Source organism: Bubalus bubalis, chromosome 24 (assembly GCF_019923935.1).
Source record: "Bubalus bubalis isolate 160015118507 breed Murrah chromosome 24, NDDB_SH_1, whole genome shotgun sequence".
NCBI classification, from domain to species: domain Eukaryota; kingdom Metazoa; phylum Chordata; class Mammalia; order Artiodactyla; family Bovidae; genus Bubalus; species Bubalus bubalis.
Window position 1 is genome coordinate 34,480,663 of NC_059180.1, and position 24,707 is coordinate 34,505,369.

The window sequence follows — 24,707 nt, forward strand, 5'->3', positions numbered from 1 at the left end:
CTTGGTCATTTGGGGTTTCTCTGCGTGGGGCTTCTGAAGAAGGCAAAAGACAAGTCGCTCTTGCTCTTAGTGTTGGAACCTTGGCTTCCGTCTGTGTGGCCTGGTTCTGTTCTGCCTTTTGGGTGTAAACCCTGGCCTGTGTTTCCACACCTCTTGGCAGATCGTTGCAGAGGACCAGTTTTGTGGCCATCAAGGGAATGACATGTACGATGAAGAAAAAGTGAGATACACTGTGTTCAAAGTGCTGAAAAACTCCTCGCTTTCGGAGTTTGTCCAGAACCTCTCTCAGACCATGGTGAGCGCGCGTCCCCCTGCGGGTGATCCTCTCCCTCCTCCACCCCCGGGTGGGGTAGTCACCCCCGGGGCTGGTGCTGCTGGGCTCCTTCCCTTCCGGTTGTGCCCTCATCGGCTCCCCCTGCCGCCAGCGCACCGCCGCCCACACCCGTGGGGGGAGGTGTCAGCATCGCTTCTCCCCTTCTAATCACAGAACCATCGCCTTGATGTCAAATGAGACTACAAACTGATTGTGCTTCAATTAATTGAACTCTGAATATTTCCAGGGATTCCCACAAGATCAGATTCGGTTGTGGCCCATGCAGGCGAGGAGCAACGGCACCAAGCGGCCGGCCATGCTGGACAACGAAGCCGACGGCAGCAAGACGGTGAGCGCGGCCAGCGGCTGGGCTTGCACGGTGCACACCGCGGGCCCTGCTGTACGGCCTGTGGTCCAGGGGCACGGGATTGGACTTGTCAGTTACTCGAGTCTCTCTCAGCCATTTCAGTCTCCTAAACCCAGCCTCTCTCTCGGAAATAGATGATTGAGCTCAGTGATAATGAAAACCCCTGGACGATATTCCTGGAAACAGTTGATCCGGAGCTAGCTGCTAGTGGAGCCACGCTACCCAAGTTTGATAAAGATCGTAAGTGCCCCCCTCGCCCAGCCTGGCACCCCCAGAGGGCAGAGTTAAGTCCTGGACCATCGTTCTAAACACAGGGCTAAGCATTTTCTCGCAAAGAAATCTCACTAGTCCCCAGAATACTCGTTAACATCTCTATGGTCAGGTCAAGTCAGACCGACTATGGGCTGTAGTATCTGGCAGGTGAAGAGAAGGTGGCGGCCACTGGTCATGTCCCCTGCTCTGCTGCTCTGCACGTGACAGGGGACGGAGCAGGGTCACTCTCAAGGGCTGGCAGTAAATCCTTGGCACTTTGTGGGCCATGACCCTCTGCCTGCCATTGAAGCAACCAAGTGGCCACAGAGATTAGGCAAGAGAGCCCTACTTCAGCACAACTTTATTTACAAAACGGGTGGGTCTGAGTGTGCTCTTTTGTATTGCTTCAAGTGGTCACTTCTCTGGCAAAAATGCAGACACAACCCTGAACAGGTATCCCCTGGTAGCTAGTGAGTTTCGGGTCTCGAAACTAGGTTTCCTACGTTCTCTGCACTTTCTCTCATCTTTGCTGCTGCAAATGCAGCACCTCCGTGGGGTTCATGTTTGAAATGACGCTCCAGTCCTGGGCGCAGCCTCTAAGAACCCTCGTGGCGCGCGGTAACCGCCAGTGCTCCACGCTGTCGGTTCAGTTGTTCCTGAAACTTACTGTGGATATGTGTTAGCATTGCACTGACTGGAAGATCCCAACACAGCCTGTCTGTTAACCCTGCAGATGATGTGATGTTATTTTTGAAGATGTACGATCCCAAAACACGGAGCTTGAATTACTGTGGGCATATCTACACACCAATATCCTGTAAAATACGTAAGTCTGACTGCAGTCGCCTTCTGAACAGGTTTTGCTCAAGTCGCCACATGTCGCAGCCTTGGATTCCTTATTTTTCTTGAACCTAGGTGACTTGCTCCCGGTTATGTGTGACAGAGCAGGATTTATCCAGGATACTAGCCTTATCCTCTATGAGGTTTGGATCCTTATTTTTCTGTAATCCTCATGTTGGTGGTGGTTTGGGAAGGACGGGTCCTGTCTGTGTGGCTCCCCGGAATTTGCAGTGTGAAGACCACAGCCAAGTGGGGTGGTGTCAGGATTCTCTCTGTCCACTTCTGACTGTCCCCTCTGGGTGTCCATGATTATTATTAAAAACGTAGCGCTGATGGAATTGGGTGTAGAGGAAGGACATTCAGTGTGTGGCCGCATTAAACACTGGACAGGCGTTGCGTTATAACCATACCGTTTCTTTCACTGCAGGAAGTTAAACCGAATTTAACAGAGAGAATTCAGGACTACGATGTGTCTCTTGACAAAGCCCTCGATGAGCTAATGGATGGTGACATTATAGTGTTTCAGAAGTACGTACCCTTTGAAGGGCTTTTCTCTCTTTGCACGAAGATCCAAAGTCCTGGAACCAGAAAACAGATCACCTCTAGACCCTGAGACACGTTTTGTTTGGTGTTGGCAGCGTGTTGACCGCAGCTGGCCGCCTCTCGAGTTTGGGAGTTAGGGGTGGTGAGCTTTTTCCTCACTGAATGCTTTTAGTTCCTAAAAATGGCAACAGTGAGCGTGATAACTGTTTGCAGGGGGACAGAGGTCTTTATGGAATAGCGAAAGCGTTGTGTTTTCCTGAAAACATGAAATTCCTTAGCCTGCACCTACTCGGGCAATCGCTTGAGAGCCAGCAGGTGTGTGGTCTGAAGGCAGCCTGGTGACACAGCCGGGCTCCTGAGGCCTTCTGGCTGGGCAGGACAGTCCTGGACCCTGGCCACGGGGAGGCCGCCGCACACGGGGCCAAGAGTGGGGCGGCAGACTTCTCCTTGAGGGCCAGGCAGTGAGGACTGTAGGTTTAGTGGTGACCGGCTTCCTTCGAAGGCAAGTGCCAGCCCACCGAGCCCCGGTCAGGGAGGGGCCTGCACAGCTGGCAGGGTGGGCCCCGCCGTGCGTCCTGAGTCCTCCCCCTTGTCCAGAGGGCACCATTCTGTTTTGGGAGTGAGATCAGGCGTGGAAAGCAGCTGCCCTATGCCGCTCAGGGCACACCTTCTGTCCGTGGTCCCCTTTTCCTGGTGGCCGGGCAGGCTCCCGGCTTTGGGAAACGCTGGCCTGAGTTCAGATCTGCAGCGCTCGTGCCACTGTTGCTTGGGAGACGGTGCCTTTTTAAAACAAGTGAACAGTGAACCTTGGCCTGGATTTCGATCGTCTGTGTTTCTCTTGCTTCCCCAGGGATGACCCCGAAAACGATAACAGTGAATTACCCACTGCAAAGGAATACTTCCGAGACCTCTACCACCGTGTCGATGTGATTTTCTGTGATAAAACGATCCCCAACGATCCTGGATTCGTGGTGACGCTGTCAAACAGGATGAATTATTTCCAGGTATTGGATCAAACACTTTTCTCTTCAGATTCCACACCAGGAAGACTGCCTTCTTACGTTAAAACTGTCTTGCCCATGAGGCTGTGCAGTGGATTTGGTTCTGGGGGAGGGGTTACCATCCACTGTCTGAGGAAGTTTCTGCTCCAGGCTGGTTGGTGTTGTCGGTGCCAGGGGACCAGAAGCAGTTTCCCCCCGACTCCCCCGCCCCCGGCCGTGTTCTCTTCAAGATCCTCCCTACCCCTGGCATAAGGTGGTTTCAGAGATCATAATTTTAACAGCAGCTTTGCTTCCGTTTTAATAATGCGAAGTGTGAGCTATTAAAATCGTCTAAAGAAAATATAGACCTCCCTATTAAAAGTGAAAAGTGCTTTTAAAGTTCTTCCTCAGATATGCTGTTCCCATGGATACATACTAAGAAGTATAGTTTATTCCTGTTAAATAATAAATTTCTGGGGCATTTAAATTCTGGCAGCTTATGCCCCATTTTTTAAGAACATTAAGCAGTTAGTCAGTGCTAAGTGCATGGGCCTGGCTCAGTCTGCTCTGCGGATGGAAGCCTCACTCTCTGCTCCCCCCCAGGTGGCAAAGACGGTCGCCCAGAGGCTCAACACCGACCCGATGCTGCTCCAGTTCTTCAAGTCTCAAGGGTGAGCCGCATGCGCAGACACCCGCCGTCGGGTCCTGCCTGCACGCTTCCCGTAGCCCGCCCGTCAGTTAGAGCCCTCGATGGACACAGCTCGCAGCCGGCCACCTCGCTCGCCTAGTTTCAGCATAGAATTGTCACCACTCACATCTTGACCCCACAGCTCAAGGTGTCAGAACAGCCGGCAGCCTTGTCTAAAGCCAGCCTTACTCTAAAGACCGCATGCCTCCCCTCCCGTGTTCTGGCTGGGCCCGTCCCAGCCGGGACTCCATGTACCGTTCAGAGAACGTTCGTGTGTGACAGACACAGGGACTGGGGACCAGGGATGGGGGCCACATTGCAGGGCGAGGGGGCAGAGCAGAGGTTTGCTTTGATGCTCACTCACGCGTGTGTGTTTTAGGCAAATAAACAAGCTTTGTATTGATGTACTGTTTTCTTGTGTAGTTACAGGGATGGCCCAGGTAATCCTCTTAGACATAATTATGAAGGTACTTTAAGAGATCTGCTACAGTTCTTCAAGCCTAGACAACCTAAGAAACTGTACTATCAGCAGGTATGAGCCCAAGTTAACAGACCGTGGGTCATAGAAGACCCGGGTTTCTGTTGGGACGGGTCTAAAATGCCTTTCTCTTTTCTTAACAGCTTAAGATGAAAATCACAGACTTTGAGAACAGGCGAAGTTTTAAGTGTATATGGTTAAACAGCCAATTTAGGGAAGAGGTAAGTATTTTCATGATGTGAAATTTTTATTTTTATTGTGGCTTGTTTATTGTTTCTCTCTACTTAGGCCTTGAAAAACTCCTGGTAACAGGGTCAAAGGGCTTCCCTGGTGGCTCAGCAGAAAAAGAATCTGCCTGCAATGCAGGAGACATGGGTTTTATCCCTGTGTCGGGAAGATGCCCTGGAGAAGGGAATGGCAACCCCACTTCAGTATTCTTGCCTGGAGAACCCCATGGACAGAGGAGCCTGGTGGGCTACAGTCCGTAGGGTCACAAAGAGTTGGACACAACTGAAGCGACTAAACAAGACCTTGATAACTGAAACAACCAAAGAAAGCTCATAAGCCGCAGCGTGTGTTAGAGACCCTGCCCCAGAGTCTGAGAACTAGATGGGAGGTGGGGTGAGCTCTGTCCTTCCCCGGCCCCCAGGGCTGCAGTGGAGTGACGGTGTGACGGTGTGACGGTATCGGGGACTGTTGTCACAGACGGGGACCTGGATGCTCGGCCCTGGGGCCGGCAGCCTCTCCTGGCACCTTGAAGGCACCCTGCCCCGTGTTGGGTGGCTCTTCTGGCAAGTCAGACCCCTAGCCGTTCGCCTCTGGCCCCACCGGCTGGAGAGGGACCTGGAGCACACACCATCAGTATTGCCCGCCGCGCGCTGTCGCGATAAGGAGACAAAGTCCACCCTGGGCCTCGTCCTCTGTCTCAGCGTTGAGAACTGGACAGGCTCTTAGTGACTGTTCCGGGGGAGAAATTCTGAGGAGCTGTCCTGGGAACCACGAGCTTTTTGCCTCAACATGGCCTTTGATAGCTGCACAGCACTGTGGGGTGGGTCCCAGGCTGGGCGGGTGGTCTGCGTGAAGGTCGGTGGGGAGGTGTCAGAGCTGAGTGCACAGGCCCCACATGTGTCATGGTTCCCCTAAAGCCTTGATCTTGTCATTTCTTAGGAAATAACACTATATCCAGACAAGCACGGGTGCGTCCGAGACCTGTTAGAGGAATGTAAAAAGGCTGTGGAGCTCGGCGAGAAGGCATCAGGGAAACTTAGGCGAGTATTTCCCGAAGGTGGAGCTTGGGGTGGCCCCAGCCCGACCCCACCGTTGCCCCTGACGCATCATCACCGTACTCAGCTTTTCTGTCTTTGGCAGCAGTTTATTTAAATATTTCATGGTTTTTCCCTCCCTAATTCTTGACACTAATTAGCAGCAGTGCAAAGGGAAATTCAGGCAGAAAAAGTGAAGCAGAGAAGAGTGAACTCAAGCAGAATGATTGGCTGAAACTGGAAAACTTGGGGCTCGCTTGTGTCGGGGAAATCGGGTCGCTTCTCCTCCATTTCTCTCATGTTCGGGCCGAGGGAAGAAGCACCAGATTTGATGATCAGTTTTTATTTCCAAGAGTTGGGTGCGGTTCTTACCACCTTGTCTTTTGGGCAGCACAGAGGATGAAACAGTCTTTTGGGCTTTTGGTCCCCAGAATGTTTTCCTTGCAAAATTAACAGAAGAATGAGGCCTTTATTATCTAACGAGTGAGAAGAATATCACCAACCCTGCTTTCTCTGGAACCATTGTGGGAAAGGCCTGCACAGGTCCCTCCCCGGGCCCTGGCCCGAGGGTCCCCTTCAGACTGGCCTTCCCATGCTTTCCGAGGGGACCCATGGCCAGTGTTCTGTCTGCTCCCCACGGATACCTGCTTTTGACACTTCAGATCTTCATAAGGACAAGCAGATCTCCATAACTTTGTAATAAAACCCTTGTAGAAAAGCATTTGTTGGTTTTCCCCCATAAGTTTGTATAGTTGATTTTCTTCCTTACTTTGCACAGGCTGCTAGAAATTGTAAGCTACAAAATTATTGGTGTGCATCAAGAAGATGAACTATTAGAATGTTTATCTCCTGCGACGAGTCGAACGTTTCGAATAGAGGTGCGTGTTCTCTGACTGCAGTGGAGGGCGGGGGTTGGGGAGTTGGGAGGGGGTTGCTATGACCTGGTGGGAGGTGGGGGCCATAGGTTGTTCAGGTAACACAGCAACTCCCAGAACATGCTGCCATCCCTGCGGTTAATTCTCCCAGGTTTTGAAAATCTAAATGTTTATAGAGTAGACCTGACCTAAAAGCTACTGTTTCAAGTGTCCGCTTCATTTGGTGACATGAGTACGTCCGTGTGGTTGGACAGTTGTCACCGCTGCCCATCTGCCCCCAAGGCCCCCGCCCCACCCCCCACTCCCAGTGCCTCGCTTGTTTGTGCCTAGAAATTGATTTCAGCGGTGGTCACTACGTCGAGCCAGAAATGACCGAGCCCTGTTAATTGTGAAGCGGCTGAGATTGCCACAGTAGCTGCGGTGATTCACCATTTGGTCTCTTGAAACTCGGTGTTTTCTTTGAGGTTTAGATCTTTCTTCTGACTTTAAACCCTCATCATTCTCATGAGCCCCTAACGTGACCTTGTGGCAAAAATCTGCCCTCACTTTCTTGCTGGAGGAACGAGTCAAGAGTTCAGAATTAAAACGTGCAGTGCTGTGTTGGCCTTAACCGAACATCTGTCCACTCTGTATGTCCCCAGGAGATACCTTTGGACCAGGTAGACATCGACAAGGAGAACGAGATGCTCATCACGGTGGCTCATTTCCACAAGGAGGTGTTCGGGACGTTCGGGATCCCGTTCTTGCTGAGGATACACCAGGTGAGGCACCCTTCTGCCAGCTGGCTGGCCGCTCCGGGTCCGCCCCGCTTGGTGAACCGTGTGAGCATACACGCCCTTTGTCATCCACAGGGCGAGCATTTCAGAGAAGTGATGAAGCGGATTCAGAGTCTGCTGGACATCCAGGAAAAGGAGTTTGAAAAGGTACACGCTTCTTGGATACCAGCTAAGTCATTTGTCGGGTGGGATGCTGAAGTCTTGACTTTTTTTTTGCCCGCGGTGTGAGTTTCGCTACTCTTGGGAATTAACGGAGTTTTCTGGTTTTGTCTGTCAGTTTAAATTTGCAATTGTGATGATGGGCCGACATCAGTACATAAATGAAGATGAGTATGAAGTAAACTTGAAAGACTTTGAACCTCAGCCTGGTAAGAGCCCTCCCGTGGAGACGCAGGCCATCAGGGCCCAGGGGGCAGGTGGCCCCGTGTTCAAGGGCCAGGCCTCCCTTTCCTGGCTGGGGAGTGAGCCTCGTTCTCATCCTCTGCGGAGCAGGGAGGGACAGCGGCCTGCCTCCGGTGACTTTGGTGGGTGTCACACGATGGCAAGTGGGGTAGGGCCTGACAGTGCTACGCGGGGAGCCAGTGACCTTGGTGGGGTGCGGGGTCCCAGCTGTGGGACCCATGCTGCCCAGGAGGCCCCTTGACCTCTCCTGACCCCAGGGCCCGAGTGCTGGCTCAGTGGTCTGACTGTCTCCTCTCCCCACCAGGTAACATGTCTCATCCTCGGCCGTGGCTTGGGCTCGACCACTTCAACAAAGCCCCAAAGAGGAGTCGCTACACATACCTTGAAAAGGCCATCAAAATCCATAACTGACTTCCTCCCCAGGGGCGGGCGAGACGGACCGCGGTGGGTGTGCCCCTTACCAACAGCCGGGAACTCTGGTGCGCGAGCACCACCCCACGTCTTCAGCAAGAGGATTTGCTGCTGGTGTTAATTTTATTTTGTTGAGGCTGTTCAGTTTGGCTTCTCTGTATCTATTGATTGCCCTTTTTGAGAAAAATGAAGGTGTTTTTATAAAGCTTGGATGCCAATGAGAGTTATTTTACGGTGACCACGATGCCAGGCACTGTCAGCGTGCCGGGGAGCGGCCGGCGGACGCGGCGCTGGGCGGGCGCGGCTGACCCCTCCCCGGGGCCCGGCCGCCAGCCCGCAGCTAGGAAGTCTTCTGTTTAGGCTCGTCTGACGTCTTTCCCTCAGTTATACTTTCAATGACCTTTTGTGCATCTGTAAAGGCGAAGCAGAGAAACTCACAACCTAATAAATAGCGCTCTTTCCTTCACTGGTGTCCTGTCGCCCCTTCCTGGGTCTCCCCGGCTGCCTGGGTCTTTTTAATAAACTCGTCTCCCTTCCGTCAGCCCCCGCGTCCCACAGCCCATTTGCAGAGCGGATGCACTGAATACAGGCTTGACCAGACACTTTGGGGTCTTTTTATTCAACTGAAAAAAAAAAAACACTGTTCAAATCCAATTAAGGTGTACTATGCTGCCTCTGGGCAAACCTAATGATCTCAAGAGTTCATTCAAGCAGGTGAAAAAATTATAAATAGACTCGTCTGCTTCAAATGGGACAGACGGAACCAAGAAAGGAGGGCCTTTTAGCTAAGAGGGTATGCCCACTGGTGTTCGCAAGCTGTTGACTTTGTATAAAAAAAGTTAAAAAAAAAAAAAAAAAGTTAAATAAAAAAAAGCAAAAAAAAAAAAGGAAAAATGAGATTGTATATTTAATGAATGAACATGTACAATTGACCACGGGGAGGAGGTGGTGGCTTCTGTCGGGTGACTGAGTGGCCCCCACTGATGTTGACATTCATCGTGTGTGGCTTTCTTTCAGTCCGGCCGTTTCCTTTGGAGCTGACGCCAGCCGCGTGTCTAGTTTTGAGTGCAGTAAAAATAGAATCAGCAGATCACACTTAGTTTTCATCCTTTTCCAGTACTTTTTTGTTTGTTTCTGTAGCAGCAGTGTACACCAACTCTTCCTGTATATTGCCTTTTTGCTGGAAAATGTTGTATGTTGAATAAAATTTTCTATAAAAATGATAATTCAGTGAGTTGACGTGGAAGTTGAGGGAGCCATCAGCTCTCCCTGCAGGTAGGCCCGGGGAACATTTTATCACTTCATGGCAAGGTTTTGGGGGTTCTTGCCTCCTCTTCCTCCTCCTCTGGAAGCTTAAGAGATTGAGGTTTTCCAGGCAGGAGTCGAGTACACTAAGATGACCATAAATACGGGAATGGCCGAAGGTGTGGTCCAGGGGGAGGTGGCCTCGCGTCCCCCACCTGACACAGCGTGTCCGCTGGCTGCTCTCCACCTGGAGGAGGGCCTTCCTGCCCGGGTCCCCGCAGTGACCATAGATGGCGCTGTCTTTGCAGAAAGTCACTCCCCGGGTGCGCAACTTTGAACATCTATTTAAGTATTCGGGATTTTTTGTTTTTTAGGTTTTGGCCGATGGTAGATGATGGTCTTGGGTCACTGAAACTTACTCCCGAGTTATTAGTAGGCTTTTCTCAAAGGCCATTTAACAGTGTGGGTGGTCAGCACACACTGCATGGGATTCTTTTCCATTCCCTTCCAGCCACAGCCTTGAGTCCAAGTTCATAAAACCGATGGGGGTAGTGGGGATGGGGCTGAACCTGAAAATAACTCCTCGCTTGGGGACCCCAGAACCACAGTGTATCATTCTCGAGGGGCTTGAGGTTCCTGTTACTACCAGAAGCAGTACAGCGGGAGAGTCTCCTTGATTAGAGGAGCAAACTGTTTGCAAACATCCATTTCAAATGTCAAGGTCAAACCACAGATCCCTGTTGTGGGATGGACGATACTGGCATTTCCTCGAATAGGAAATGGCAACCAACTTTAGGATTCTTGCCTGCAAAATTCCATGGACAGAGGAGCCTAGCAGGCTACAGCCCATGGGGGTCTCAAAGATTGGACAGGACTTGAGCGACTGAGCGTGTGCTGGCATCTCTGCCAGTCTAGGCCTTGGCGTCCTGACCACTCACTGCCCAGTAGAATGACCTAAGTCATGGCGGGTTGGGGGATGCTCTGTGCCCCTGCCCAGGGAGAGAGCCACACGCCCCCGGTGTCCACTGAGTATCTAAAATGTGGCTGAAGTAGCAGAAGGTGAATTTTGATCACTGATTTAATTTTTTTAAGTTTATTTGGCTGAGTCAGGGCTTACCTGTGCCATGTAGGATCTTTCAACGTGGCATGGGCTTATGTTCCCGCTGGTGGTGGTGATTTAGTCGGTAAGTCATGTCCAACTCTTGCTACCCCATGGACTGTAGCCTGCCAGGCTCCTCTCTCCATGGGATTTCCCAGGCAAGAGCACGGGAGTGGGTTGCCATTCCCTTCTCCAGGGGATCTTCCCAACCCAGAGATGGAACCTTGGTCTTCTGCATTGCAGGCAGATATGTTACCCACTGAGCCACCAGGGAACAATCAGGCCAGAGTCCCTGGTACTGCAAGGCAGTTTCTTGACCACTGAACCACCAGGGAAGTCCCTGGTTTAGTTGTAAATCGCCACATGTGACTGAGGCTCCTGACCACATTTTCCTCGCTTTGTGTGGTGATGGTATGATGAGCTCCCTCGAGCCGTCTTGAGTTAGTATATAAAGCCGTCATCAGTGCATGCGAGTTTTCCTGACCTCCTCATTAGAGGAAGCCGTGGGCGCGTCCAGGGGCAGGGTGGGAACCAAACGAAATAAGGGCCCAGTTCCCCAAGGTCCTCCTTCAGCACCTCGTGCCCTCTGTTAACTTCTAATGAGACCTGGAAGCAGGGTCCTGGGCACCTTGGGGAGTAGGCTGATCAGAGTGGTGTCTGCACATTCAGAGGCAGGGTCCCTTTTCAGCAGAGATCTGAGAGGCCGCTGACCTGCTGGGGTTGGAGGGGGGCGGGCAGGCATCATCAGTGGAGGGATCCCGGGTGGTGTGTGTGCAAAGTCTCTCAGTCGTGTCTGACGCTATGAACTGTAGCCCTCCAGGCTCCTCTGTCCGTGGGGTTCTCCAGGCAAAATACTGAAGTGGGTTGCCATGCCCTGCTCTAGATCTTCCCGACCCAGGGATTGAACCCGCGTCTCAGGTCTCCTGCATTGACAGGGAGATTCTTCAGCACTAGCGCCACCTGGGAAGTCCCATTCACAGCAAGATAGAGCCAGTTTGATACATGTGCCGACTGTAGTATCCTTGCCTGGAGAATCCCGTGGACAGAGGAGCCTAGAGGGCTCCATAAGGTCGCGAAGAGGCAGACACGACTGAAGCGAGTCAGCTTGCATGCAGAGTTCATGGGATGCTGTGGGAGAGAACCTGCACTCAGAGCCCCGTGGAGCCTCGCCCAGTCCCTTCCCCACTGCAGAGAGGCGGCCCTTCATCTGTTCAGACCCCGCACTGCGCAGGTTGGGGCTGCTCTTGGGCTGGTTCGTTCTACCCCACCCTGCGCTGGGCAGGCGGTGGATACACAGGGTGGCAAGGTGGCCGCGCTTGGCTCTCCTGACCCTACGGTACCTCTGGCAGGAAGCCGTGGGAGGCGTCCCCAGTGCCTGCCACACTGTGCCCCTGTGTTGGGGTGGGGGTGTTCTTTGTCTCGTCTCTGGGGGGCCATGTGGTTGGGAAAACCAGAGCAAGGGTCCTGATACCGGCTGTCACCACTGAGCGTACCACGTGCCAGCAAGGAGGCAAGTGACCAGGTCAGGGAGTGAGTGAAGCCCCCTGGCTGGGCACTCGGCCTGCTGAGTGCAGAGCCAGCCCTGAGACCCACACTCACTGCCACCCCTTTCTGAGTGCCGCCTCCCTGCTGAAAGGAGGGGAACCCCACTTTAAGATGAGAGCTTTGGGAGAAAGGGGCTGGGCCAACCTCCTCTGCCTCCCCCAGCCCGAGCCCCGGCCCCTCCTGGCTGGCCCCAGAGGTCGGTTCAGATGAAGAAGGAGCTTGGGAAAGCCTCAGGGAGAGAAGAGGGTCCCATGCGCCCCAGCCTGGGTCTACAGTGAGGTCTGGGGACCCAGAACCAAGGCATCGGACATCAAGGGGTGGGACTTCCCTGGTGGTCCAGTGGTTAGGAATCCACCTGGCAGTGCTGAGGATGCAGGTTTGATCCCTGGTTCGGGGACTAAGATCCCACATGCCTTGGAGCAGCTAAGCCCACACACCCAACACAGCCAAATAAATATTAAAAAGCAACAAAATAATTAGACTAAGAAGTAGGAAGGGTGGTCTAGGTCAAGTCGTTCAAGGCAGCGAGTGAGGAGGCTCTGGGATGATGGGGACTTCAGGGGCTGGGCCAAGGGGACAGCCCGAAACCCACTGAACCCACCTGTGCACAGATTTTGAAGCCGAAAAATCTGGATTTTTTTTTTTTTAACTTGACACTGGGCAGTCTGAGTCAGAGAGGCCTGGAGTGGCTCCCTGGGCTCATGGAGCACTGCTGGGGAGCTAGACAGGGTCTCATGGGTGGACCATGGTGACTGAAGCAGGCCGATCAAGGAGGGTCCGGGACACCACCCATAGCTGGCACAGTGTTGGCCATGGGACCGAACGCTTCTGCCCATGGACCTCTCTGGAGGTCCGAGTAAAACCCAGCAGGTTGCCTGATGGGTGCAGAATCAGACCACCGGCTGGAGCTCTGCATATGGGTCTGGGTCCTGGCCCAATTCTGGCAGAACCAGGCAGGCTCAGTGACTCTGGGCCGCCTGGCCTGGGTGTCTCTGCGGGGCTGTGGGCCTCCAAATCACAGATTGACCAAGTCCTAGCTCCACACCCCTTCCTCGGGGTCGTGGTGGCCCGTGAGCCTGCCTGGCCTCCCTGGTGGTCAGTACACACAGCTGGTCCACTTGGTGCCCCCCATCCTGATGTATTACGAATGAGTTGGTTCTCAGGGCTAGATGCCTAGTTTGTGTCAGATGTTTCATCTTCATCTTTATATATATATACACACACACACACTTTTTTTTTTTAATTTATTTTTGGCTGCACTGCATCTTCATTGCTGCCCGGGCTTTCCTCTAGTTGCAGTGAGCAGAGGGCTACTCTCCAGCTGGGATGTGTGGGCGTCTAGTTGCAAGGGCTTCTCTTGTTGCAGAGCATGGGCTCCAGGGTGACGAGCTTCAGTAGTTGCAGCACGGGGGCTCAGTAGTTGTGGCCCCCAGACTTCAGAGCACAGGCTCCATAGCGGAGGCAGGCTCATGGGCTTAGCTGCTCCTCCGCACGTGGGGTCTTCCCGGATCAGGGATCCCCTGTGTCTCCTGCATTGGCAGGTGTATTCTTCACCACTGAGCCACCAGGGAAGCCCAAATGCTTCATCTTCTAACCTTAAAAATCTTAAGTCCCAGGGGCTTCCCGGGCGGTCTGGTGGTTACGACTCTGCGCTTCCTTTGCGGGGCGGGGGAGGGCATGGGTTCCATCCCTGGTCGAGGAAGTTCTGCATGCTTCCGGGTGCGCTCATAAACAGATGGGTCCCCGTTTGGATGTGGAAGCCGGCTTCCCGTCCGGCAGCTGGTGCAACCCCCAGAGTTCAGTGCTCTCCCGGGTTTTCCGGGGCATCTTCGGGGGAGGGGATAGAGGGGCTGCCGCCAGCCTCTCTAGGGAGGCTGACACCCAGATCCAGAGAAATCCATCCCCCTACGGGTCCTTTCCCCCTGCTGGTGTGACATGCTCTGCCAGCACCAACCCAGCAGCGCCAACCACCTGAAGGCCGCACGGTGCTTCCACGCCAGCTCCCCGGCCACGTCTCCACTCTCCACACAGGCCATCCCACCCTGGCCCCTCTTCTGCCTGTGCAGGAGCCTCGGGCCGGCAGAGCTGAGGTTCCAGCTCCCCGTCTGGTCACTGGATCCAGACTGGCCGTCTCTCGGCCTCAGCTTCTGCATCTGCCTTCCCAGACGGTGCTGAGCAGGGACGGAAGCAGCTGCCACCTTTGGTGAATAAGCCATAGCTCAGTGACCATCCCACCTGACTACTCGTCCTCCTCTGCCTCTTAATTCTCCCGCTTCTGCCCCTTCTCTAGCAAATTCCTTTTCATTGAAAAGAGGAGTGAGTAATATTTGTTATAGTTTGCAAAACTGAAAATATCCCTTCAGGGGATTCCCTGGCAACCCAGTGTTTAGAATTCTGAGCTCTCAGTGCCAGAGGTCCTGGTTCAATCCCCGGTTAGGGAACTAAAAATCTCATAAGCTGTGCTGTGTGGCCAAAAATTATAATAATAATAATAAAGACACAGGGGAAATGCCCTATGATACAAATTATTTTTAAAATTTATTTTTAATTGAAGGATAATTGCTTTACAATATTGTGTTGGTTTCTGCCAAACATCAACATGAATCGGCCATGGGTATATATACGTCCCCTCCCTCTTGAACCTCCCTCCCACCTCCCACCCCATCCCACCCCTCTTCATTGTCACAGAGCACCAGTTTGAGCTCCCTGAGTCATACAGCAATTTCCCACTGGCTGTCTATTCCTGGGTCGGGAAGATCCCCTGGGGGAGGGCATGGCAACCCACTCTTGTATTCTTGCCTGGAGAATCCCATGGACAGATGCGCCTGGCGGGCTACAGTCCATGGAGTTGCACAGAGTCGAATACAACTGAATCGACTGACACGCACGCATGCACAATGTATATGTTTCCATGCTAAGATAGAAATTCTTTTTTTTTAAAAAAAATCCCTTCATTCATTGTGATGTTCAGCCCATGCCCCACTTGGCCTTGCCCCCTAGGCCAGCAACAGGGTACCCAGGAGTGGTCCCACCCAGAAGCCAACTTGGGACCTTTTTACGTCCTAAGCATTTGCCAGATTCCTCCTGCATAGCTTCCTTCACAGGACAGAAAAGCTGTTCTACTGTAGCCTCGAGGGAATTTAAGGGATTTAAAGGATTAAACCTCTTGTTGGGGACTGGGCACAGAGATTTGGGAAGACTGGTTCCCTCATCCCAGCTCCCAAAAACCCATCTGTCCCTGCCAGGACCTGGGGTCACCGGGGTCTGGGGAAGTGACAGAGACCCAGGAGCCAGTGATGGGGCTGGAAGGAATTGGTGGGGAGAGAAGGGGGCAGGCACGGAGTTGCAGGAGAGGCCAGGGACAGAGTCTGGACGCTCGGGTGAACACTTGGGCTCTCTTGGTTCTGGCTGGCTGGAGCTCAGGGGAGCAGGAACCACAAATGGCCTCAAAGGGGCCCCATGTTGGTCCAGTGGTTAAGACTCCGCCTGCCAGTGCAGGGGTCACGGGTTCAATCCCTGGTGCAGAAAGATCCCACCTGCCGCAGAGCCACCAAGTCCCAGAACCACGACTACTGAAGCCTGTGCTCCACCGCAAGAGAAGCCACTGCAGGGAGAAATCCGTGAACCGCAAGGAAGAGCAGCCCCCGCTCATCCCAACTAGAGAAAGCCGGCACACAGCAACCAAGACCCGACCCAGCCAAACATAAGCAAACAAACGGAAGTGCAAAAAAGGAGCCTGGTCTTGGTGGTGAGCACTAACTGGGCTGTGTCAGAGCCAAAGGTCCTAACTCTTGTCCTGATCATCGCGCTTACTCTGTGCCAGCCATCGCCACAGGGGAGGACCAGGAGGCATGGTCAAGGCTTGGGAGCTGGGAGACGCCATCAGGGACTCTAGCCTCCTTTAAGGAAGAGAGGGGTAGGGGAGCAGGGAGGTAAAGAAATCATTGCAGGGCAGAGGGGACAGGACCCAGGGCTTGTGCAGAGAGGGGCTGAGGGCTGAGGGATAAGAGGAGGTGATGCAGAGAGGTGGCCGTGCCAGGGGCACCTGAGGAGGTGGGAAGATGAGTGACTTGGAGATCTGATGGGTTTGGGGGGGCCTTTGGGCATCCGGGGAGGGCTGTAGGGTACAGGAGGTGAGAATGGAAACCTCAGGAGTGGCTTAAATAGGGAAAGGGCTCAAGACAGGACCCTGGGGTGGGGGGACAGCAGGCCAACAGGGTGTGCTGAGAGGATGTGCAAGATGTGGCCAGAGCATCACTGCCGGACAGGGGAGGTGGCAGGGAGGGCCCGGGCTGCCGAGGGTCCAGGCAGGTCGGGAAGTCAAAGTCGCTCAGTCGTGTCCAGCTCTTTGCGACCCCATGGACTATAGAGTCCATGGAACTCTCCAGGCCAGAATACTGGAGTGGGTAGCCTTTCCCTTCTCCAGGGGATCTTCCCAACCCAGGGATCCAGCCCAGGTCTCCTGCATTGCAGGCGGATTCTTTACCAGCTGAGCCACAAGGGAAGCCCAAGAATACTGGAGTGGGTAGCCTGTCCCTTCTCCGGTGGATTTTCCCAAGCCAGTTATTGAACCCAGGTCTCCCACATTGTAGACGGATAGTTTACCTCTGAGCCCCAAGGGTACCCAGACAGATAGAGAAGAGAGCAAAGTGCCTGGAGGATGCGGGATTTAGCCAGGGGAGCTCACAGGCTCTCTGCCAGCACGAAGGGCAGGTGCGTCTCTGCAGGTTACCTGGCTGGAGTTGCAGAGACGTTGTCACAAAGACAACGGAGCTTGACTGATGGAAGAAGTGTTAGTCACTCAGTCGTGTCCGACTCTTCGTGACCCCATGGAGTGTAGCCCGAACCAGGCTTCTCTGTCCATGGAATGCTCCAGGCAAGAATCCTGGAGTAGATCGCCATTCCCTTCTCCAGGGGATTCTTCCCGACCGAGGGATCAAGCCCAGGTCTCCCACATTGCAAGCAGATTTTTTTTTACCATCTGAGCCAGCAGGGAAGTCTGATGGGAAAGAGTTGTGAAGGAAAGAAGAGGGTGGAGCCTGAGAAGGGAGGGCCACTACGCACACCATCCATCGGTCAGCCCCTCAGCGGTCAGTCAGTACAGGGCACCTCCTGTGTGCCAGCACTCACCGGCCTCCCCTGGCGGACAGACGTGGGCAGACAACAGTCACTTAGCATTTATTTCACAGGCGTTTGTAGAGGAAGAGCTCCTGCCGACACACGGGGCACGTGTGCCTCACGTCCATCAAGCTGTCCACGCAGAAGGGGACGAGGCAGCAGCCCAAGAAGCACCTGCAGCCTCGGAAGCAGCGGGGACTCACTGGGGGCCAAGCCAAGCCTGCGAGCCCCCCACCCCACCCCTGGGGCTGCCCGGCCAGCGAGGTGGGCTAGGAAACCACCCCTCCCTCCATGCCCCATGCCAGCACCCCCCCAAACCAGCAGGCTCCCAGCACGGATGCCCAGGGCCCCAGCAGAGGCGAGGGGGCACCACTCACCCAGCCACGAAGATGCCGGTGCACAGGAGCCAGGTGAGCATGCCTGGGACCGGTGTGGTCACGGTGACGATCCGGTTCATGCAGTATGGACATGTGAACTGTACCGGGTCTGGGGACTGCAGCCTTGGCACCCTGAACAGTTCTTGGGGGAGGGACATGTCAGGCCCTACGCCACACCCCTGTCCCCCCCATCCTATATCCAACACGGGGGCCCGCCCCAGCTGCAGTTTCTCTGTGCTCCCCTGAGCCCCCCAGGCCGTCCCAATGGGCCCAGCTTCCCCCTTGCACTACCCACTACCCACCAGCCTCCAGGGCTCAGGGCTCTCGCTCAGTTAAGACCTCCAGCATTTATTTCACAGGCGTTTGTAGAGGAATAGGTCCAATTTTTTTTTTTAAAAAGCAATAACTCTAAGTGACACCCTTGGGGACGCAGTAGCTTGAAAACAACAACCCCCTATAAAAACTTCCTTTTGGTATTCTTGCCTCTTCTTGCCCAAGCACAGCATCTTTCTGGGGTGGGGGTTCCAGAAAAAAAAGTTGATCTGTATTTAGCTTTTTTAAACACAACAACCATTTTTATAGTCTTGGGTGTGCAGAGAGGTGAGGTCTTTGGTGGTGGCTGAATATTTTGTTAAGAAAATAGGATTCCAGGGAGTTTTCATGCTCTAGACGGAAGGGTTGGCGTCTGGTCCAGGTGGACTGTCAAGCCATGAGGAGGGGCCTATGACCATTATAGACTTTGGGTTCCTGAGGGGCCGAGGGGAGGGGGTGCTGGGGTTTGGAGAGCTGGGCTCTAATGTGGCACCCTCACCCCTAGTTTGGCAGGAAACCAAGGGAAAGAACTACGTTTGGCTAGACGGGGGTGACCCATGGTTTAAAGCTCACTCTCTCACACTAGACTTGACAACCCAGCCCACCAGCTCTCAAGCTTTTTCTTTATTTAGAAATCCCTCCCCCACCTCTGGATTTCCCTGGTGGTCCAGTATTGGGACTCCACGCCTCCATTGCTAGGGGCACAGGTTCGATCCTTGGTCAGGGAACTAAGATCCCAGAAGTCGCTAAGCAGTACAGCCAAAAAAAAAAAAAAAAAAAATCTCCCCAAAGCCCAGACCCTACAAGCTTGGGTGGGTGGGTGCTGTCTGAATTCCTCTCTTTGGTTTCAAGAGCGATGGATTTGCAGAGTTGAGAACAGGGCTTCTTTTCATAGACATTTCCTGAGCACCTACTGTGTCCCAACCCCTTCCACCAACGACTGCACATCAGAGAGAAGGGCTCCAGGCCGTGGGCAGTGTGGGGCTCACAGCTGTGGAGGGAGAGATCACACCACTTGGGAGGCAGGACGTACACCTTCCCAGAGGAGGTGCTGTTCGGACAGTCTTGGCGAATGGTCAGAGCGGTGCTGGGTGTAAGACAGGGAAAGCCTGGGGAAGGGGGTGTGGAGGCGGCGAGGGGGAGGACAGCAGGAACACTCACCTGGATAAACAGACATCGGGGGAGGAGGCGGAGGTGCTCCAAGTCCTGGAGGCAAAGGAGAATAAGGAGGAGGAGGTCCTTGGAGGAGGAAAGAAGGAGAAACACCCTTAGACCCTTAGAAGGCTGACTGCATGCCAGGTGCTGAGCTGAAAACTTGGCTGGTCTGAGGCAGCGACCCATTTTATAGGAGAGAAAGCTGACGCCTGGAGGGATGGATCAAGTTGCCAGTAGGATTTCAGCCAGCAGATGGAAGAGCTTGGATTTGAACCCAGGCATTTCCTGACCACACTCTGCTCTGGGTGTCATAGGATGCAAGCTCTTCTTGAAGGCAATGCCAGGGGCTTGAGGCTGCAGAAATAACACAGACCCCATAATCTATCCTTCTCTTTCTTTCCTTCTTTTTGTAATCCCTGGAGAAGGAAATGGCAACCCACTCCAGTATTCTTGCCTGGAGAATCCCATGTAGCTTGGCAGGCTACAGTCCATGGGGGCTGCAAAGAGTCAGACACGACTGCGTGACTAACACTTTCATAATCAGCCCTTATTATGTGCCAGACTCTGTGCTGAACACTTCATGTGCCTTACTTTGATTACTCTCGCCAGAACACCAATAAGGTAGATTGTGGCATTATTCCAATTTTGCAGATGTGGAAGCTAGGCTCAGAGAGGTTAAGCAGCTTGCCTGACATCACCCAGCACAGACGTCAGAGTCAAGGATGGAACTGAAGTTGGCCTGCTTCCTGAGCCCAGGATCCTAAGTGCCATGTCCCTTGCCTCTGGTCAGGACGGCTCCAGAAGATGCAGCATTCCATCTGCTGCTTCCAAGAAGAACTGTCTGGGCCCCAGGCTGGCTTCCTTCTTCAGCCTTGTCTCCCTCCTGCCCTACCAGGTGCTCAGACCCTGCCTCCCAGGAGTCAGCCCTCGGCCCGCCCCCAGGGCCCTGGGAAGCCTCCTCTCCCAGGCCCTGGAAGCAGACGTGAGGGTGTCTGGAGGAGGAAATTCTGGGATCCCAGGTATCTAGAGAGAGGTCTGGAGGGGAGGAGGGGAGCCCCCGAATCTTAACCAGTGTGGCCGATGGGTGGGGTCCCTGTGTGTTTTCACTGGAAACCTCTCCAGGGCTTTGCATGGGGACCTGGTCCTCTCAGGAAAGGAGTCTCAAGGCTTGAGGAGGGCACCTGTGCTGTCCCCCACCCATGGCTCCTCCCAGAGTGGGGGCAACCGGAGAACAGGAAGCCCCTCCCCACTTCCCACCACTCAGTCTAGGCTCTGTGGGACCCGAGTGGTTTCTCTCCCAATTGGTCCCTGCAGCCCTGCCTGGGCTGGAATTTGTACCCATTTTACAGATGCACAAACTAATGGTCAGGAATTAAACCACATGGCCCGGGACCACCAGCTGGAAAGTCCTTCTGAGCTCAGACCCGGTTACTGACTGCCCAGCCCTACATCCATCATCTCTTTGAACCCTCCCAACCCTTTCTCAGATGAGAAAAGAGGTTTGGGGACTTACCTGAGGCCATGGCAGCGTGGCCGGGACCTTCCTCCCCCCTAAACCCCCAGGGCATTCCAGGTTGCCTCTGGCCCCTGGGTGGGCTGTGGGTGGAGGGGCATGTCATACCTGATATGGGGGCTTCATCAGTCTATGGATAGTTTGAGGGTACAGGCCGTGCCCCACCCTGATGGGGCCCCACCTTGTCCCCATCAGGTCTCGTGGTCCCCGGGTGGATGGGGGCAATGTGACTTGTGGGGTGAGGACGGGAATCAGACCCAGTTCAGCAAGGGGACCCGTAGCCTCCCTGCCCCTGCCTGGGGGCCCCTGCAGTCAGCGTGTCACCTGAATGAGGAGACCCTCACCTTGGGCATAGTACCCTCCTGGGGCCCAGGAGGTCTGTTCCGGCAATGGTGTTGAGGCAGCTTTGGGTTCCAAGCTCGGAGCGGCCCGGTGCTGGCCTCGGGAGGCCCCCATCCTGCAGCCTGGCTGTCCGCAGGGGGCGGGAGTGCAGGTCACCCCAGGGCCTCTTGCTGGGCCTGGCTCGGGTGGAACAGCCATTGTGATGTGTATCCTCCCAGTGGCCAGGGGTGGGGTGGGGGGGCTTGGTCCCCATTCCCTGTGGGAGGGGGCAGGGTCTCCACGGGCCCAGCTTGAGAACTCTTTAGAGATCAGATGACGCCCCCTTCCCATGCTGCAGGCCTGTCAGAAAGTGGCCGGGATCAGAGGGCAGGGTGGGAGCCTTAAAAATATGAATCCGGGGGGCTCTCCCAGTGGTCCAGTGGTTAAGAATCTGTCTTCTAATGCAGGGGACGTGGGTTCAATCCCTGGTCGGGGAACTAAGATCCCACATGTCGTGGAACTTCTGAGCCCATGCGCCACAACTAAGACCCAATGCAGCCAAATAATAAATATTTAAAAAGATATATGAATCCGGGACTTCCCTGGTGGTCCAAGTGGTTAAGACTCATGATTCTACTGCAGGGTGCTAGGTTTGATCTTTGGTAACTAAGATGGTGCATGGCACGGTCAAAGAAAAAAGAGCAAGTTATTCTGTTGTGAGCAATTCATTCATTCATCCCATGGACACAGAGATGTAGCTGTGAGGATGTTCACATCTTCTTTAGAAATGCTGGTAGGTGTATGTACACAGCTACACACGTGTATATATACATATATGTGCTGAATCACTTCAATTGTGTCCGACTCTGCAACCCTATGGACTGTAGCCCGCCAGGCTCCTCTGTCCATGGAATTCTCCAGGCAAGAATACTGGAGTGGGTTACCATTTATTTCTCCAAGGAAAATTCCCGACCCAGGGATTGAACCTGAGTTTCTTAAGTCTCCTGTCTTGGCAGGCGTGTTCTTTACCACTAATGCCACCTGGGAATACACACACACACACACACACACACACACACATATATATACACACACAGAGACACAAGTACACACATACAGGTGTGTATGAATATAGGCACACAGTTGTGTGGATAAACACGCAGGTATTATGTGCACACAAACGTGTCAGTCTATATGTCACCTCATGGTCTAGCTACCTCTCCTGCTTGTTTAGCTGTGAGTTAGGGCAAAACCCTAACTCTCTCTAACCCTCCATCCTGCGGCTTCTCCATCTGTAAAATGGGGGTAAGATAGCTACTTCATAGGGTTGTTATGGGATCAAATGTCATAACCCAGGTAAAGGGTTCGGCACAGGGAGTAAAGCCAGCATTTTTACTGGGAGATGATTGGTGACATGAAACAGCTGGAAGAGATGGTCCCGACTGTAGAGGGCAGTCTCCACGCTGGGGCTGGCTCCGAGCTCCACCTAGGGTCACGGCCAGGAAGCGCATAGCTGGGCTTAAGGCATGAATTGACATCTGTGTGCTTGACCTGTATACTCCACGGCTTCTCATTACGCCTCCAGAATGTCCAAGATAGTCTAAGATAGCCCTGCTTCTATCTAATTGGCAGAAACCAAAAGTTACAGTGGATGGGAAGGGGCGGGGAACAAGTTTTCCCATACAAGAACGAGAAGGTGGTATTGGTCATATCCAACAGAATGCCCAGGTGGCACAGTGGTAAAGAACCCATTTGCCAACGCAGAAGAGACATAAGAGACTCAGGTTCGATCTCTGGGTCGGGAAGATCCCCTGGAGAAGAGAATGGCTACTCATTTCAGTATTCTTGCCTGGAGAATTGCATGGGCAGAGGAGCCTGGCAGGCTACAGTCCATGGGGTGGCAAATATTTTGGATGCAACTGAGCACCTGAGCACACGTACATAATAGAATTACAGATGGGTGACCCTTTGACCATGCAATACCATTTCTAGAAATCCATCCTAAAGATTTGTTGTTGTTCAGTTGCTCAGTCGTGTCTGACTCTTTGTGACTCCAATGGACTGCTAAAGATAGACTAGCGAAAATATGAAGTGAGGTAGGTGCCAGGCTATTCAGGGTAGCAACAAAAAACTAGGAATAACGCAAATGTCCATCTATATAGGGACTCTTCAGCTACCCAAAATAAAGGGAGAGAGGGAGGAGAGAAAGGGGTAAAGAGAGAAAAAAGAGGAAAATCTTCATATATTACTATGGAGCAACCTCTCCAGGATATCTTGTCCAAAAACAAACAAGAAGATATGTGTTTTTATGTATATATAGTACTCTTTTTTTTTTTTTTTGGTCATTACCATGTGGCTTGTGGGATCTTAGTTTCCCAACCAGGGATTAAACCAAGGCAACTGCAGTGAAAGTGTTGAGTCCTAACCACTGGACCACCAGGGAATTCCCCATATTTAGCACTCCTTTCAATGTAAGCAAACGGAGAGGGAGATAAATAATCTCCGAGAAGAAATAAAAGAAGGATTAATTAAGAACTAAAATGGTTAAAGTTGAAAATGGAAGCCGGTTCTCTCTCTCTTGTTCACGAGTTTGACTTTGGAACCATATCATTATTTTTACTCATTAAAAAGGAAGTACATCAAAAAGAAAAAAGCAACACCAAAAAACGGAAAGCAACTGAAAGCTAACAAATGTGATCATGTATCAAGAGTTTACACACCACGAGGCACGAAGCACAAGCTATAAAAGAAAAACTTGAAAGACTAGTTCATCAAAGCACCTGCTTCTTAAAAGATACCATCTATAGATACAATAAAAAGGCAAGCTACAGGTCAGGAGAAAATATTTACAGGCCAAAGGACAAGTATACAGAGTACAAAAGAACTCCTTCAACTCCATAACTAAGAAAAACTCACAATATTAAAAGTGGGCAGAAGACCTGAACAGACACTTCACAAAAGAAGAGACAGAAATGACCAACATGCACATTAAAAGATGCTCAGCATCCCTATTCAGCTAGGAGATGCAAATAAAAGGCTGAGTTACCAATGGTTAAAATTTATTTTTTATTTATAAATAAGTTGGAGGGAAGTGGAGTCTTTTCACTTAGTTATTGATTGATCGATTGATTTTTGGCCGTGCGCCATATGGGATCTTAGTTCCCTATCAGGGATTGAACCTGCTCCCCCTGCAGTGGAAGCCCGGAGTCTTAACCACTGGACCACCAGGGAGGTCCCTCCACTGGTTCAACTTTTAAAAACAGACAATCCCGAGTGTTGACAAGCATGCAGAATAACTAGAACCCTCCTACTCTGCTGGTGTGAGTGTAAAATGCTTCATCATTTTTAACAAACCGACAGTTTCTCCTGAAGGCAGACATCCGCACACCTGGGACCAGGAATTCCACCCCTAGGTCTTAATGTTTTTATTTTTTGGCCATGCTGCATGGCTTGTGTGACCTTAGTTCCCTGACCAGGAATTGAACCCTGGTCCTCAGCAGTGAAAGTGCAGAGTCCCGACAACTGGACCGCCTCCAGGGAATTCCCTCCACTCCCAGGTTTTCACCCAGGAGAAATAAAAATACATGTTCAAAAAAAAAAAAAAAAAAGGCCTGTATGAGAAAATTCATAGTAACTTGATTCATAATAGCCCCAAATCTAGAAACATCCAAATGTTTGTCAACAGGTGGGTGGATCATCACATCATGTATATTTATTGCAAGGAATTCTGCACAGCAGTAGAAGGAATGAACTATTGGTATACTCAGCAAGATGAATGTGTCTCAAAAAATGATTTTGAGCACAAGAAGCCCGACTCAGAAGAGTATGTCTCCTA

General features: G+C 52.6%; 2 protein-coding genes across 5 annotated transcripts in view; one reads left to right on the plus strand and one right to left on the minus strand.

The window, feature by feature from the left end:
- The window catches only part of USP7 (ubiquitin specific peptidase 7), a 54,338-nt gene extending 45,264 nt beyond the window's left edge, over positions 1–9,074 (plus strand). For all 4 annotated transcript variants that reach the window (XM_025275262.2, XM_044936267.1, XM_025275263.2 and 1 more), the window contains exons 16-31: positions 161–295; positions 561–662; positions 815–920; positions 1,666–1,758; positions 1,848–1,915; positions 2,200–2,300; positions 3,166–3,319; positions 3,899–3,966; positions 4,407–4,515; positions 4,605–4,682; positions 5,629–5,729; positions 6,502–6,601; positions 7,240–7,359; positions 7,450–7,521; positions 7,652–7,742; positions 8,081–9,074. In XM_025275262.2, coding sequence (XP_025131047.1) covers positions 161–295; positions 561–662; positions 815–920; positions 1,666–1,758; positions 1,848–1,915; positions 2,200–2,300; positions 3,166–3,319; positions 3,899–3,966; positions 4,407–4,515; positions 4,605–4,682; positions 5,629–5,729; positions 6,502–6,601; positions 7,240–7,359; positions 7,450–7,521; positions 7,652–7,742; positions 8,081–8,187 — 1,605 coding nt within the window. In that variant the 3' untranslated portion in view covers positions 8,188–9,074. The remainder of the gene's footprint in view (positions 1–160; positions 296–560; positions 663–814; positions 921–1,665; positions 1,759–1,847; positions 1,916–2,199; positions 2,301–3,165; positions 3,320–3,898; positions 3,967–4,406; positions 4,516–4,604; positions 4,683–5,628; positions 5,730–6,501; positions 6,602–7,239; positions 7,360–7,449; positions 7,522–7,651; positions 7,743–8,080) is intronic.
- Positions 9,075–17,259: 8,185 nt separating this feature from the next.
- LITAFD (LITAF domain containing) lies at positions 17,260–19,385 on the minus strand. The gene is made up of 3 exons (XM_025275308.2): positions 19,045–19,385; positions 17,572–17,713; positions 17,260–17,368 (listed from the first exon to the last, which is right to left on the minus strand). Exons 1-3 carry the CDS (start codon positions 19,058–19,060, stop codon positions 17,260–17,262), a joined length of 267 nt encoding a protein of 88 aa, XP_025131093.2. The 5' UTR covers positions 19,061–19,385.
- Between the last annotated feature and the right edge of the window lie 5,322 nt (positions 19,386–24,707).

Coding starts and splice junctions, on each gene's coding strand:
- LITAFD (XM_025275308.2), bottom strand. Junction 17,369..17,571: donor ACCGGCATCTTCGTGGCTGG/GTGAGTGGTGCC, acceptor CCGAGGCTGCAG/GTGCTTCTTGGGCTGCTGCC.